Source organism: Podarcis gaigeae, assembly GCF_964106915.1.
Source record: "Podarcis gaigeae genome assembly, chromosome: Z".
NCBI lineage: Eukaryota > Metazoa > Chordata > Lepidosauria > Squamata > Lacertidae > Podarcis > Podarcis gaigeae.
In genome coordinates this window covers 31,987,827-32,004,740 of record NC_139691.1, presented here as the reverse complement: position 1 = coordinate 32,004,740, position 16,914 = coordinate 31,987,827, and the positions used below count along the sequence as shown (strand labels likewise).

Here is a 16,914-nt window from a genome sequence, read left to right as displayed (position 1 = left end):
AGGGCAGGAAAGCCCTAGAGAGGCTAGGTGCCTTCAGTCCCCCTCCCCTCCGAGAGGCGGGTTTTTAAACAGCGCGGGAGTTCAGGCTTATGAAGAGACTCCAACTCCCAGCAGCCCCCAGCCAGCGAGCCAGGGAAGATGGGAGCTGGAGTCCAAGAGGCAGAGGCGGTTTTTTTTGTAAATTACCCAGCGGCACCCAGCAGGTTTTGCACGAGCCAGATGGCAATAAAACCCCGCTGAGGGAGGTGCAGGACTGTACAGAAAGTGGGGATCTCGTGGAAACAAGGCTCAGGCGGCTTGGCCAAGTGAATAATGGGGGGTGATCCTAGGTGTGTAACCAGGATTGTGTGTTGAGCACGTTATTTTATGGTAGAGAAACGTGGGCAAATTACACCTGCCAGGTGTATCTAGTATTATGAAAATTTCTGGAAATCTCTCACGCTTCCACACATTTCTTATGGTATTTCGGCCAGTCCTCATAAAAGTGTCCTAATAAAGATGTTTGATTTTGAAAATGATAGACCAACATATTAGGCAGGCAGGGTGGGACATCTGGATGAAAAAGAAACAGCAAATCAAGAGACTTCTTCCAACTGAGCATTTATTCTCCCATTACAGCCTGGAAATCCAAACCATCCAGCAACACATAGTGATCAGATGTGGAGAAGCAAAGTAATCACACCATAGCTGTCAATGTTTCCCTTTTTCTAAAGGAAATTCCCTTATTCTGAATAGGATTCCTCGCAAGAAAAGGGAAAAGTTGACAGCTATGACTTATACTACATTTTAACACCACTTGCATGCCATAAGGCTTAAACGGCAAATATTTTTTTAAAATATTAGTCTACTATAAAATCAAAAAGCCTCCAGGCATGCTGGCCACATGACCCACAAAGTGGCCTGAAAAGGAAGATGAGTGCTGCACCCCATAGTCACCCTTGACTGAACTTAACTGTCCAGGGGTCCTTTACCATTACCTTTTACTTCTACTGTTTTTAAAAACTCTTTCTAGCTGTTTTAAATGTTTGTAAGTTGCCTTGATGCACATGTTTGTTATAGGAAAATCCTTGGGCTCACTTGGATTACCAAACAAAGACACCAGCCAGGAATATAGGAACAAAACAGCAGCCAATAGGCCTGGTCTTCATTCAAATAACTGTTGCAACAGGACTTCCACCCACCAGATGGGATAATGGGGAAGAAGCAGAGAACAAAGAGTGGCTCCCACTTTTATCAGTTTTACAAAGATACCCACAACACCCCTAAACTTACATCATGCATATATCACAAATACATCACGTGTTGGAAGGGTCTGGCAACAGAAACTTGAGCATCAGGGCTTGCCCCTCCCTTACCTTGACCTTCACCCAACACAAGAGATGTCCCTTTTCCCCAGCTAAGTTAATCACAGCCTTTTGTCTTGATCTGGGTTTGCTATTGTTTCTGGAATGGCTACCTGGAAGCCGGAGCTGTTTTGCCTGGCCTTCGGCATGGACTCACTCTGATCCCATATATGGGATTTCGCATGGAAATTACCCATGTAGGACCAGCATGAATAGCTGGCTTGGGTGAATATCTGATGTTTCCTCCCTTTATGGTCTTGATTTATGGGCTACACTAAAATGAGGCTGTATTTTAAGTTGTATTTTAATTAACTCTTTTCTATTACATTTTATTGTAATTTATATTTGGTGTTAGCCGTGGGGAGGACGGGGTATAAATAAAAAATTATTATTATTATTATTATTATTATTATTATTATTATTATTATTACCTGTCTGGCACTCAGGTATCAGGATGCCAGAGATTATCACTCAGGCAGAGGGGCTGCTGAGTACCTGAGCTCACGCTTTATGGGTTATGGCTGCCCTCACTCATGTCCCAAGCTCCCTCCTTGGTAGCCATTTCCTTCCTGAACAGAACATTGGAAATTGTGTGGTGTCGTGTGTTATCTGGTGCTTTGAGGAGACATTGTGTATGTGAACAAAGAGGGGGTGCACACTGTATGCTGGAGGAGCAACCCCCCCCATCATTGTAAAAAATTCCTGTAACAATGTAAAAGGGGATTAATAAATTAAAACATACTCTTTTTCTATTGGTGCAGTAGTGTTGCTTTATCCCATTGCATTTGTATTCCTTCTCTAGGCAAATCTTAAAAAATGTAGTATAAACACCAACAATTGGGAAACACTTGCCTGCGAGTGCTTCAATTGGAGAACAGCCTTTACCAAAGGTGTTATGGACTTTGAAGACACTTGAACTCAGGATGCAAGGGAGAAATGTGCTAAGAGGAAGGCACGCTTGGCAAATCCATACCATGATCAACTCCTGTCTGGAGACCAATGTCCCAACTGTGGAAGGCCTTGTGGTTCCAGAATTGGCCTCCACAGTCACTTATGGACTCATTGTTAAAACCATGTTTATGGAAGACATTCATTTATGGAAGATATTCCCAGGGGAACTGAAGGAGGCAGTGGTGCGTCCGCTCTTAAAGAAAACATCATTAGATCCCTTAGATCTATCCAATTACCGCCCGGTATCGAATCTTCCATTCTTGGGTAAGGTGATTGAGAGAGCGGTTGCTGAACAGCTTGGTAGGTTTCTGGATGAAACATCTGCTCTGGATCCATTCCAGTCCGGCTTCCACGCTGGTCATGGGACCGAGACGGCTCTGGTCGCCCTAACAGATGATCTCCGCAGGCAGCTGGATCGAGGCGGGTCGGGGCTGCTGATTCTTCTAGATCTGTCAGCATCCTTCAACATGGTCGATCACAAACTCCTGGACGCCTTGCCGACGTGGGCATCCAGGGCACAGTCCTTCAATGGCTGCACTCGTTTCTCTCCGGTCGGGGGCAGAGGGTGGTGCTTGGGGGGGAAATTGTCATCGCGCCACTCCTTGTTGTGTGGAGTGCCTCAGGGTGCGATTCTCTCCCCGATGCTTTTTAACATCTTTATACGCCCCCTCGCCCAGCTTGTCCGGAGTTTTGGGCTGGGTTGCCATCAGTATGCTAATGACACCCAACTCTATCTGTTGATGGATGGCCATTCTGACTCGCCCCAGACACACTGACCAGATGTCTGGAAGCTGTGGCTGGATGGTTACGTGGGAGCCGGTTGAAGTTAAATCCTTCGAAGACAGAGGTCCTCTGGCTGGGGCGGGACGATATGGGATTGAGGGGGCAACTCCCATCTCTTGCGGGGGTGCAATTAGTGCCAGCACCGTCCGTTAAGAGTTTGGGTGTAATCTTCAATACCTCCCTCTCTATGGAGGTGCAGATTACAGCTATAACAAAGGCGGCATTTTTTCATCTCCGCCAAGCTAAGCAGTTGGCCCCTTATCTCTCTCGCCCTGTCCTAGCCACTGTGATCCATGCGACGGTCACCTCCAGACTGGATTATGGTCAACTCGCTCTATGTGGGGCTGCCCTTGAGACTGACCCAGAAACTCCAGCGGGTGCAGAATGCCGCGGCGAGACTCCTTATGGGGTCTTCGCTGCGAGATCACATTCATCCGGTACTATACCAGCTGCACTGGCTCCTGGTGGAGTACAGGATCAGGTTTAAGGTGCTGGTTTTAACCTTTAAAGCCCTATACGGCCTAGGACCCTCGTACCTACGGGACCGCCTCTCCTGGTATGCCCCACAGAGAAACCTACGGTCTGCAAATAATAACATCCTCAAGGTCCCAGGCCTCAGAGAGGTTAGTCTGGCCTCAACTAGAGCCAGGGCCTTCTCGGCTGCGGCTCCAATCTGGTGGAATGCTCTGTCACAAGAGACTAGGGCTCTGCGGGACCTGATATCTTTCTGCAGGGCCTGCAAGACAGAGTTGTTCCACCAGGCCTTTGGTCAGGGCGCAGCCTGACTCCCTCCTCTGGCAACCTGCACAGAATTTTGCTTAATCGGTTGCCATCAATTTGATTTTAATTAATTTTTATAATGAAATATTTTTAGAATATGTGATTATTTGACTGTTTGATTATTTGATTGTTGTTAGCCGCCCTGAGCCCGGCTTCGGCTGGGGAGGGCGGGATATAAATAAAATTTATTATTATTATTATTATTATTACTTGGCTGTGAGTGATCGCCAAAGAAGTATTCCTTTATACGTTGCATTGGCAGTTAGAGGTGAAAACGAGTTCCAGTTCGTATCTAGTAAAGGTAAAGGTAAAGGTACCCCTGCCCGTACGGGCCAGTCTTGACAGACTCTGGGGTTGTGCGCCCATCTCACTCAAGAGGCCAGGGGCCAGCGCTGTCCGGAGACACTTCCGGGTCACGTGGCCAGCGTGACATCGCTGCTCTGGCGAGCCAGAGCCGCACACGGAAACGCCGTTTACCTTCCCGCTGATAAGCGGTCCCTATTTATCTACTTGCACCCGGAGGTGCTTTCGAACTGCTAGGTTGGCAGGCGCTGGGACCGAGCAGCGGGAGCGCACCCCGCCGCAGGGATTCGAACCGCCGACCTTTCAATCAGCAAGTCCTAGGCGCTGAGGCTTTAACCCACAGCGCCACCTGCGTCCCAGTTCGTATCTGGTTTCCAATAAAAAAAAGCCAATGGTGTGTGCCTCAAATCCAATGTGCAAATGCCAGGCTCACAGCCAATGTATAATCAAGAAACTGTTGATTATTAATCTGAGACTTCGTCCTTGAGTATGTGACATTTTTGTCATGATTGTTTTCTGATAAGTCATATCCTGTTTGTCTAATCATTGTTCTTGTTAGGAAAAAATAAGATTGAGGAATGGTACCATTCTTCAATCTTTTTTTCCTGGTCTATTTTAATTTTGTTATAACTTAGGCCTGGTTTTTTGATTTTTTAAAAAAACTGGTTTACTTGAGCCGGACAGAAGGTGTAGGCTTCTAAAAAGTTGTTATTGATGCCAGGGGCTTAACTATCCTTTGAGGGTAAAGTATTGGAAAAGTTTCTTGAATGATTAATCTCTTGGGTTCTCATTTCACTTTTACGCTATTAAAAAACCCCTCTGTTGTTTTATTACATGAGTGTTTGAGTTGATTGATTTCATATTCTAATGATTTTGTACTCATGGTGAGCTGCATAGAAAGTTTTCTGAAGTGTCAGGTTATGTGTATATTTAATAAAACAATAGGTAAATGAAATGCTTTCCCTTTATTTTTAGCAATGTATATGGACCTAAGGCAGGAGTAGCCAATAGGTCCAATATAGGGCTATTCAGATGTTGCTGGAATACAAATCTAAGCATCTCTGAGAATTTGCCATGCTGGCTGGGGCTGATGGGCGTTGGAGTAAAATAGAAGAAAAAAGTTTTGTGGAGGGCAGTGTTCACTACCACTGAACAGAATTTTCATTGTATGGGGCTTGGACCCCCTCATTTTTAGATCTTGGAGCTGATGTATTCATCATGGCTGCAGAGACCTCACTGCAACCTAGAACTTCCATGCTTCACATCACAGCATTGAGCATGGCTGTGAGAGAGGTACCAGAGACAAAGCTTAAAATGATCCTTTGCAGTATTCAAAGGGTGAAGCACTGGCATAAATGATCAGCTCTGCGTAGTTGTGTAGTGGGTTGCCAAAGTCATGGCTGCTAAAAATCAATAACTGCTGTTTTGGGTTGTTGTTTTTTAAAATAATCATCTTTATTTATTACTTTCACAAACTGATATGAACGTATAAGATACAGAACTAAGAACACAGAATAAGAACTAAGACACAGTTCCTGGGGAAACAGAGGCAGAGAAGGGTTGAATATATGAAGCAGTGAAATCAACCACCCCAAGAGAAACTATTCTCTCTCAAACTCTCTGATCTGCTATCCCTGTAAGCACATTCACCCTACCCAACTCATAATGGTTTCCTCAGTTACAAACACAGTTCCTGCTGCCACCACCAAAATGCCCAAGAGACTAACTCTTCTTCCAGCATATCACATTGAAAACGCTCCCTCTAGGAAGGGCAAGTGCCTAAAGGAAGATGTCCCTTCTGGTCTCCTCAGGCAAATCTTGGAGACCTTGGAGTTCATGCAAGCCCTCTAAAACCATCTTAATATTGGCTCTGATCTTGGCAGAGTCTTTGGTAAGGGCTTCACTGAACTCTGTTAGTAGCTTCTTGTTGTTCTCAATGAAGGCAAGCACCCCAGGAAGAGTCAACTCCACAAATAACCCATAACCCAGTGCTACCAATATGGTGGAGACATCAGGCACTTCTACATTGACATAGAAATTGTAGCCTAGATCCACTTGAGTCGTCAGCTCCTGGCTTCCTATCACCTGCAATCACTCAATAATATTCTTGAGCTGAAGTTACTGAGCCACATTTTCATAGACCTGATTTTGCTGCTCCAGAACCCTCTGGAGACCCCTCTGCAGAACTTCACCGACGATAGCTTCGCACTGGAGCACCTTCTCCTGTACCTGCCGCTCACCTGGCATTCTGGCGAGGTTCCCGCGGGAGCTTTCATGCCAGAGCCTGGAGAGGAGATCAGTGGGACTGTTACTCACTGTAACTCTGGGCCCTCCCGCCTTCCTCCCACAGAAACAAGAAGCTGGACGTTCCGCAATCCAGTTGGGAACTGAGGGGCTGGGTGAGGGAGTGGAGGGCCTGGGGGGGGGGGAGACGTGGGCAGGTGGGTGAGGGAGGCTACCTTCCCTCCATGCGGATGCTTCCACAACTATTATGCTATTGATGAATTGGTGAATTCACTTTGAGTCCAAGTAAACAGGGAATAATGTAATTCCTCAAAACTTGAAACTCAAGACAATCTTTCCGCCAAGCCAAGCTAGTGCAACTGTAATATAATAAACAGTGATTTGCTTAAATGCATCTCACTACGTGTTCAAAATTAGCCAGGCACCAGGTGCATTTTGCACCTGACTATCAACCACTTGCAACCAACTGAAGATACCTGGACACCAGGATGGTGCCTGACATCTCCACTATCTGGAGGTGCATGCCTGGATCTTGACTGTTTTCACATACTAATACCAAATACTGTATAATTCCATCAGTTATATTTTATCTGCACAATCAGAATGGATTTCAGAAACCAAAATGCTTTTTCAGTGCAGCCTGAGCTGGAGCAGTGGACAACGTTATAGTTAATGGTTGTCACTTGTCTTCATTTACCCCACCCCACTACCCTGCTCACAACTGTGAAGAATATTCCCACACTACGAACTGTCTGTGTCACTATTAAGAAAAAGAGGTAGGAATAGGCCAATGTGGACTGTCTATGAATAAAGTTATTTTTTCCCTTTTATGTTCTCAAAGTTCTTAACCTAGTTCAAGGTTGTCATCTGAACTAGCCAGCTGTTTAACTGAGAATCAATCAGTCTGTCCATCCTTTGAAAAATAAGACTTTTTAAAGCCATCTTGCCCAAAAAAGGCAACCAGATATTCCATTTGGGCAACTGTAACCTTGGCTTAAGGAGCCATTTTGTGCCTAGCTTATATAACTGAGTTTCTAACACTGCTCACTACAATCTAGTGATAGCTAGGCATTTACACATAGAAGTAGATGCTAGTGCACCTGTAATATAATAAATAAACAGATTTGCTTAAATTCATCTCATTTTGCATCTGGTTATCAGCCACTTGCAACCAAGTGAAGATGCCTAGGTGCCAGGATGGCACCTGAAGTTTTTTTGAGTTTGTATGTTTTTTGGCTCCTGACATCTCTACCATCTAGTATGCAAATGACTTAAGCTGTGTCCAAATAATAAAACAAGGCTGACATTTGAGTTAACTGGTTTAGGATTGAGTGGTAAAGGCACAAAATGTTTACCGTACTCTCTGTAAATTCCAAACAAAGCAAGTTATTTTTACAATCAAAGAGGAACAGGAATTCCATTTAGTTAAGAAGGGTAGGAAAATAAGACAAAGGAAGTCCCATTATTATAAGCCCCAATGTTCTATAGAATATCTGAGGAGCACCACATTGTCTGTCCTACGTGATCTACCCATTGTGGACTATGAATATGCCAAATTTCAAACTGATCTTTTGTGTAGCACAACACTAAGAATGAAAAAGTTTTTCATTCTGGATTGGAACCGCAACATGACTAAGAAACATTTATTTATTACTTCCATCACATATATGCTGCCAAGATACCTGAGATTGCTTTGGCACTAGAGTTGTTTGGTGGCGATAAAGCAGTCTGGGTGGTATAGTGAGTAGAAGTGAGTAGAAGCACCCTCTTCCACAGGGGTACCAACTTAAATAAAATATTGGGGTGGGGGCAGGTAAGCCCCACCATGCATAACCAAACACATGGCACAGCACACATACACCATTTGAATGGCAAAGCCCATCAACGGGGGGTGGGGTGGGGGGTGGACCCCTCAAATATTTTATTAGAGGGCCCAAACAGACCTCAGACCCAAGAAGCTGGCTCTTATGCTCTTCCAACACTTTTTTTCAGACTGCAAGCTCACAACACGAATGAAGTATGGGCTAAGATTTGTGAGCTCAGTTGTCTGACTTGACACTTCATGTAACTTCCAGTGAGTGACTTTTAAAGTAGAAAAGGCATGAGCCTAAAAATGAACTGAAATACAGGGCACACATACCCCCCATTTATGTGGTGGTTACGTTCTGAGGCACCGTGCATGTTAGTGAAATCATATATTTGAAACACCATTGAAAAAGCCTGTGCACACACACATCCATTCCACCCTTTTTGGAATGTTTTAAGGTCATTTCTGGGTTCGATGTGATGCACGTACAGTGGTACCTTGGGTTACATACACTTCAGGTTACATACACTTCAGGTTAGACTCCGCTAACCCAGAAATAGTACCTCGGGTTAAGAAGCTTGCTTCAGGATGAGAACAGAAATTGCGTGGTGGTGGCGGGAGGCCCCATTAGCTAAAGTAATGCTTCAGGTTAAGAACAGTTTCAGGTTAAGAACGGACCTCTGGAACGAATTAAGTACGTAACCAGAGGTACCACTCTATGTACAATTGCACACCTATTGAACATGCGTAAGTAAGGGGTTGCCTGCATAAATAATTAAGCAACCTATTCCTGCTCAAAATCTGTACTTTGACCACTTCCCAGATGCATCTTTTGCTGTTGCCTCTTTTAAAGTCTATGATATATATAAAGGGATTATTTTCAAAAGTTACTACAAATATTATCATTAGCATCATCAGCAATTACAACAGTACAGTCATACTTCGGAAGTCGAATGGAATCTGTTCCTGCAGTCTGTTCAACTTCCAAAACGTTCGGAAACCAAGGTGTGGCTTCTCATTGGCTGCTGGAAGCTCCTGCAGCCAATTCGAAGGTGGGTTCCAAAGAACGTTTGCAAACCGGAACAGTCACTTCCAAGTTTGTGGCATTCAGGAGCCACAACGTTAAACTTGTAAGGTGTTCAGGATTCAAGGTACTACTGTACTAGGAATTAAGACTGCACACACCTCAAGCATTACCAGTACCACCATCATCCTTTTCTGCAGCAGAGAAGACCTCCCCCTCCTACCCATTACTTACTGATATAAGTAACAAATAGGCTTGCTCTCTAACAAAGCTTCATAAGGCAATACAAGACCAGGACTATATGAGGCATTTATGCAAGTCCCAGGCATTTTTACTCTCATCTGGATTTAAGGCTGGAAGGCAAAGGAAAAGTGTGGTGCACTAAGTCTAAGTTTCAAATCAGCAACTTGTGACACTGCACAATATCATTTTTATTTTGCTCAGTTTTCATCACCAAAGTGATCTCCCTGGGGCACAAGCACACATTAAAGCATCAGCCTTGGTTTTCAATTTGCTGGCTTTATGCAGTCTAGGCCTACATGAAAGTCTCTTAAATCTGATTTTAAACAGACAGGATTTTTTTGATTCTTGAATAATGATTACAGTAAGCCTGCAACTTAAGTGCATTTAACTTTTGTGCATTCAGCTTTACGTGTGCAGCAATTTGTGTATATATAGGGGAAATGACACTGGCAATCCCATCTGCCATTGAACCAGGTGTGAAGCCCGGAATGTAACTCCTGCATATGTTGTGGGCTTACTGTAATGAATTTTGTACTCAAACACTAAAAAAGCCTTCCCCAACCTGGTACTCTCCAGATGTTTTAGACTACACTACAGCTTCCATCAAGCCATGCTGGCTGGGGCTGAGACAAGTTGTAGTGCAAAACAATCTAGAGGACACTTGGTTGTGGACGGTTCCAATAATGTAAGAAGAAAACTGGCAGCATAGTTTTCAAGCAAGAATCCAGCAGTTCAACACAAAGCCCTGTGCAAAAGAACACAGCTACCTCTCACATGTGTACTTACAGTTTAAAATGTAAAATATAAATAAGTATCAACATTTAAAATTCTGCAACATTACTTTCAAATTTACAATGTGTTATAAATTAAGTGTAATTTCAGGAACCAACAATGAAGAAAGTGTTTTATAAAGTCCAATATGATAAAATCAGCCCAACAGCGGGGGGGGGGGGGGAATGTGGGACACCTCGTGTTTTTCTCTCAAGTCCTTAGTGAAGTCTAAGTAATGTTAGGAAAGAATAGATGTGGGTAGGAAGAAAGTAAGCCCCAATAGAATGAAAGGCAGTGCTTTGCCACCTGTTTCCTTCATGCAGAGAAAAGGTGCTGTAGACTTAATGGAAAATGCAGGCTGGAAGCTAGGAGGACAGAGACTGAAGTGTCACTTCCATCAGCAAAGCAAACCTTCTTTGCAACACTTCTGTGAAAAACAAAAAAGAGTTGTCTAAGAACCGTACGCTATACCAAAGTACCCTTGGTCATATCCCCTGACCTGAGGGACTGATCATTTCCTGTACCACCAGATGGAGGAGGTGATTCTGCTCCGGAGTGAGCAGCGGCCAGAGTTCCTTCTGCAGCACCTTGAGCGCCTCCAGGTCTTTCTCTTGGCAAGCCATGACAGCGGACTGCAGCAGCAGGAAGAGCTCTGAGGGCACGTAGCCCGGCGAGGCATCCAGGGCCTCCCAGGAGTACTTCTCGAGGGTCTTGGCGTGCTCGGGCATCAGCTTGGAAGGCGGCGGCTGGAGCAGCAGGAGGAGAAGGACGCGGGCCACCTCGCAGTGCAGCAGCTCGTCGAGGAAGGCTCCCGGCGGCGGGCTGACCGGAACGGATGAAGAAGCGGCTGCGGCAGCCGAAGATGACGATCCACCGGCAGAGGGTCCTGTGCCGGCCTGAGCCATCAGCTGCGCCTGGGTGAGCACAGCCAAAGCACCATCGTGGTCGCGGCAAAGCAGCAGGCAGGAGGCCACGTCGCGTAGGCAGCGCAGAGCCTCCAGGGGCAGCTGGGCGACCGCCAGGAGGTCTGCGGCGCGCAGAAGGGCCGGCACGGCTTGGCCCGGCTCTCCGCCGGAGCGCAGCTCGTTGCCCAGCTCGAGCCAAAGCCCGGCTGCCAGCGCGGGCTGGCCCAGGTCGAGGCGCAGGCGGGAGCCGAAAGCCACGCAGCTCTGGGCAGCCGGCAGGTGTTCAGACAGTCCCAGCCCGGGGCCTTGGCGCAGGCGGAGCTCCCGCTCGTGCTTGAGCCAGAGGCGCGCCGCTTCGCCCAGCGCCGCCGCTTCTCCGGGCGCGTGCCCGAGGCTCTGGGCGCAGCGCGCCACCGCTAGCTGGCACCAGGCCGCGTACGGGAGGCTCTCCTGGGCCCGCAGCTCCCTGGCCAGCGCCGCGAACTGCTCGGCCGCCTCAGACACGTTCGGCTTGCGCAGGAAGCGCCGGCGGAGCTTGGCCGACACGAGCCGGTAGCGGGTCAGGAAGTCGCCTCCGCCGCCCGATCCCGACCCGGATTCCCCTCCGCTGAAACCAGGCGATAGGCCGCCACCGCCGGTACCCGGGACGGACAGCATCTTCCCGACTGCTTCGGCTTCACCGACAGCTCTCCTATGCTAGGCCCCGCAGGAAATGGCGACAGAGGGTTGCCGGGCGACGGAACAGGAAGTGGAGAAGAAGGCGTTGCTAAGGGCCGTGTAACCATGGCGACCGCGGAGGCAGCCGTTCCCATCCCTGGGCTCCATCCATGGGCTCATCTCATCGCACTCCTACCTGTACTTTGCTTTCCAGGCACAGATCCAGGTGGAACAAAAATAGGTTTTCACAGGGAACAGCGCTGGGGCGAAACAACCAACAACGTACCAGACGCAGCACTTTAGAACACGGAACCCGTGCCTAGAAACACAGCACAAAATAATGTGTCTTTCTGGGGAAAATCATCCTTTAGCGCTCAGTCGGAGCAGTTGAGTTTTCCGCGGGATAGCCGTTTTCTCCTGTTTGAAGTTAGAGTGGGTTTTCCGTGGGAAAGAAGCAGGGCAAGGGGGTGTTATGGGAATTGTAAGGTTTCAAATATAGAATGAACGTTGATAACTGCACAAGGTAAACACACATACATAAGTATATGAACCACATGTCTAAAATAGTACAGGAAAGCAATCCAAAAGCCATCTTGACTCTCCTAAAGTCTCTAAATATTTCCTCTGCCTCCTTAATTCCCCTTGCCTGAGAACATCAGGGGAAGTTCCTGAAAGGATTCCTCTCCTACATCTATGAACCTCCTTTGTATTGTCATTGTCTGCCCAGATGCTCCGCATTGAGGGATGGGCATCCTGATTGTCTTATCAAATGCTAATGTTTTGTGTAAACTGTGTCTCAGAAAAGTAAAGAACCCCTAACAGTTAAGCTCAGTCTCCAACGATGCTGGGGTTACGGCGCTCATTTTGCTTTACTGGCCAAGGGAGCCGACATTTGTCCGCAGATAGTTTTTCCGGGTCATGTGGCCAGCATGACTAAGCCGCTTCTGGCAAAACCACAGCAGTGCATGGAAATGCCGTTTACTTTCCTGCTGGAGTGGTACCTATTTACCTACTTGCACTTTGACGTGCTTTCAAACTGCTAGGTTGGCAGGAGCTGGGACTGAACAACGGGAGCTCACACTGCCGATCTTCTGATCAGCAAGCCCAAAGCTTGGTTTGGTTTACACCACAGTGCCACCCGCGTCCCAAACTGTGTCTCGAATTATGTAAAACTTGCTAAATCCTCAAGAATATCACACTTCAGCCTGTCTGAGCCACAGGAACCCCACCTTCTGTGAGATGTAATTTCTGACTGTTTGTAGAGGGGGTTTCTCCTTCTCCACGCCAAAATGCAAACCCTTAAAAGAGATGTTTCTTCTGGGTTCTGGGTCTCTTGCCTCCTTGCCAGGAGGGGAAGGAACTCTGTTGCAACTAAAAAATAAAGATCTGCCTTGCTTTCACTGCATCCTGCCACCATCCATTCATCTCTGACGGATCATGGACTTAGGGGACTCAGTCCCTTGGGGAGTTGGGCAGCAAAAGCCAACCACCACTATTTTTTCTATATCAGGGGAAAATGCTGAGACCTGTTCTTTCTCGGCACTGGACAGGTGGAAGTGTGGCGGCACCATAAAGTGGCCTGGTCCTCTTAGGTTGCAATCAGACATGTAGGTGATGCTGTGTTAGTTTTCCTGATTGCAACACTGGCACTTCTGTCTGAATCTATGTTCTCTTTGTGTTATCTATATTTTATATATTTTAAAATATTTTTTATTAATATGTTGTGACAATATGTAACCAAAACCGTTATGCATCAAAAGTTCTTGCTTCTCATGCAAAATAAAATAAAAAAGAGAGAAGAAATGGAAAGGAAAAACAAGGAAATGGCATATGAAGAGATAAATAACATAATAAAAACTCTATCAAAGTGTGAATAAATTAAAAGGAAAAATATGATTTACTTTCTCATTCCAGAAATATATAAACAAGACCTACCTTCCTCCAAAACTGTTGTGCCTCCCTGCAAACAACTAAGAATGGTATGCTGACATACTGTTCCAAATCTCATCACCTTACACATGTGATTTTTTTCTGTGTTAAGGGGGCTGCAAATAGATTTTTTGTGTAGAATCAAATAACACAGAAATGAGTGCTAAACATGCTCTATTTTCTATTTTCTGGAACCAGCTTTCTCCTTGTGTTAAAGTTCAAAGAGAATGCCACAATTAATAGTTTGTTTCTTAATTTCATTTATATCCCACCTTTTTTCTCCAAGGAGCTCAAGATAGCACACATGGTTCTCCACCGCCTCATTTAATTCCCACAACAACCCTGTGGTGTAGGTTAGGCTGAGACACAATGGCTGGGCAAATGTCATTCAGTGAGCTTCATGACTGAGTAAGGATTTGATCCCTGGTCTCCTTGGTCCAAATCCAACACTCTAACCACTATACCACATTGTCTCTAATAATGTTATGGAAACATTGGGGAAGTAGAATGAACTGCCATATGAATGGAGTCTAGATGGGCCATTTGGCTGGTGCAACAGGGTCATTATATTTGTGAGTGTGTGTTCACAACTGATAATTCTGTTATATTTGAATTGTGTTTATCCTTAATGCAATACTGTTGACAAATGGCTGAGATTCTACATATAGAAAACTGATGCAGGAATCTGGAGGTCTCTCCAAACTGTCAGTATTATGCAGGAGAGATTTAAGAGTGTAATAGAACTTTAGCTTTCTATAATTGAAATTGATTAAAGCACTCTGGGTTTGTCCACACTTTTGCTTGACCTGTATTTTGATTATGTTGTGTAGCAATTAACTCCAAGACCTTTTCTCATTGCTCCACGACTGTGCCTTGTGAAAATAGGAACTTACTTGCTGAATTGGATCTTAATCAGATGTGCAGAAAATCTGAAGACAGATTTTGCTGGTCAACTTTCTGATTCAGCAGATAATATTGTTTTTTCCCCTAAGACAGCTGTGGAACAACGAGAAAAGCTCTCAGACCCAGATAAACTGATCAGTACACAAATAGGGTAAAAATACAGGACAAGCAAATTTAAATAAATTGAATGATTATCTAGTTAAATTTGTTAAGTTAAATTAATTGAAAATAGCTTGCAGATTGGCTTCGGATTTTATTTATGTTAAATGATAAATGAATATGTTTAATTCCATAAGGTGAAGATTTAAGGATGTTAATGTTTAAGTTAAATTTCATAAGAATTGGGATTTGGAAAACCGTTAAAAGGACATGCAATGAAATTCAACCAAGGGGAAGCGAGGAAGTCACTTAACGAAGTTAATAAGTGTAATTTTCAATAAGGCTATGATTTATGTTTGTTTGTCTTGTGTGTTTGTTTGTTTATAATATTGTGAAAACCAATAAAAATTTTGGGGAAAAAATACAGGACAAGCAAAAGTGTGAATAACAAGTTCATGTTTAAAAAAAACAAAAAATACACATGTATTTTTCTTTTGTGAGAAAAGTGATGGGAAAATTCACTAGAAAGTGTGGGATGAATGAATGGCTAATGAGAAAACACCCCACAAGAAATCAGGATTAATGCAGTTCGTTGTCATGTAACTCCTACAAACATATCAGAACAAATAGTAGATATTTGACATAGTCGAATTGTTGTGTAAGCAAACCAGGAGGACTGCTGAAAAACAAGTCATCAGGTGGCGCACTATGTGATCATGCGCACCTGTCAGAACCATCCAGATTGCGCCCCCCCCTAGTCAAGGGCACCCCCCCTCTGGAAGTCCTTGCAGCGGTGGCACTGGCCCTTCTTTCCTTCTCCCCACCCCCACCTTCCTCACACAACTCCCCATCCCCCTTCCTCTTTCAGCAACACCAACATGAAATTTCAGTAGCCCTCTGGGTGATTTTCAGACTTGGGTATGAGGAAAAGCCTCTTAGCCTTAAAAAAACTTGGGGGGAGGGGAGAAGAGAAGAGGGGAATAATAATAATAATACAGTAATAATAATAATAATAATAGTAATAATAATAATAATAATTTTATTTATACCCTGCCCTCCCCATCCAAGGCCTGGCTCAGGGCGGCTAACAACCAATAAAAAAAATGGATTGAAATAAAACTCAAAAAACAAGATTAAAATACATTAAAACATTAAAATGCAGCCTAAAAGGTTTGCTGCGGGGTGAAGAGGCGAGGATTTGAATCTGGTTGTTCCACAGGTTGGGGAGAATGAGGGGGGGAGGCTGTCCCCAATCTGAGAACAGGACGGCGCTTCCCTTCTCTTCCTTCCACCGCCCCCCTCCCGCCACTAGTGTACCTCAGAGCAGCTTGTTATTGGTCCTGGGGAAGGCAGAGAGGAGGTGGGGAGGGGAAACGGCATACTCCCCCCCCCTTTCCTTGGGCAAAGTTAGGGGACCCAAAGAGAGGCCGCCAGCGCCCGGCTGTCAAGGAAAGTGAGGAGAAACAACCCGGGAAACCTTTTATTCGTGGGAGAGCGAAGCAGCCCCTGTGTGTGTCTGTCTGAGGCACTTTTTCGCGGGTGCTCTTGAGGTCCCTTCCAGGCTGGTTGAAGCGGCACATCAGTTCAAGGCGTCCAGGCACTGTTGGAGAGAAAGACTGAGGGAAGGGAAATTTCTCCGCTCACTTGTGGCCCCACTTCTCAGCTTCTTCCCCGCCACTGCCCTCTACCTGAGAGGGTAGCTGAGAGGAGAAGCAGGGCTAGCGGGCAGATGTGGAAGGTTACTGCAAAGAAACAGTGGACACTTTAAACACTGCTGTTTTTAAGTGCCCTTCCTGGGTTCAGAACATGTTGGTACTGCACAATTACTGTTGTTGAGTCCAATGGGACTTACTCCCAAGTAATTGTGCGCTGACAGCTAATTTCAGCCAGGATCCCAAAGTCCCAGTGAATACGAGAATGTGCAGAGTGCCACCTTCTCCCACCTGTGTAGTGTCAGCTCCTACTTAGCTGAGATGGGGGGCAGAAAGGCGGATAGGAAACAGAAAGGTTTTACGGGCTTAATTCTTGTTTGTTTGACTGCTGGTTAGAAGACCCAGACGGACAGCTGGTCTTTACTCGAACTCCAAAACCTGAGGCAACTTTAGTGGAGTTGTTCATTAAAATGTAGCTTACCGTCTTCAATGCTGCTTTTAGACAACAAATTGTGGTCAT

The 16,914-nt window shown here is 45.4% G+C and overlaps 1 protein-coding gene across 3 annotated transcripts; it reads right to left on the bottom strand.

Annotated features, from left to right (window-relative positions):
* Positions 1 to 5,593: 5,593 nt before the first annotated feature.
* On the bottom strand, positions 5,594 to 15,165 carry F8A1 (coagulation factor VIII associated 1). 3 transcript variants are annotated; one of them, XR_014559911.1, is made up of 2 exons: positions 8,512 to 15,165; positions 5,594 to 8,347 (listed from the first exon to the last, which is right to left on the bottom strand). XR_014559911.1 is itself a non-coding variant. In XM_083721092.1 (2 exons), the coding sequence occupies exons 1-2, from the start codon at positions 11,809 to 11,811 to the stop codon at positions 6,242 to 6,244; spliced, it is 1,266 nt and encodes a 421-aa protein (XP_083577218.1). In that variant the 5' UTR covers positions 11,812 to 15,165; the 3' UTR covers positions 5,594 to 6,241. The 3 variants fall into 3 exon arrangements, 1 of the variants encoding a protein (XP_083577218.1); XR_014559912.1 differs by having other exon boundaries at positions 5,594 to 8,366; positions 8,532 to 15,165; XM_083721092.1 differs by having other exon boundaries at positions 5,594 to 6,444; positions 10,749 to 15,165.
* Positions 15,166 to 16,914: the final 1,749 nt, after the last annotated feature.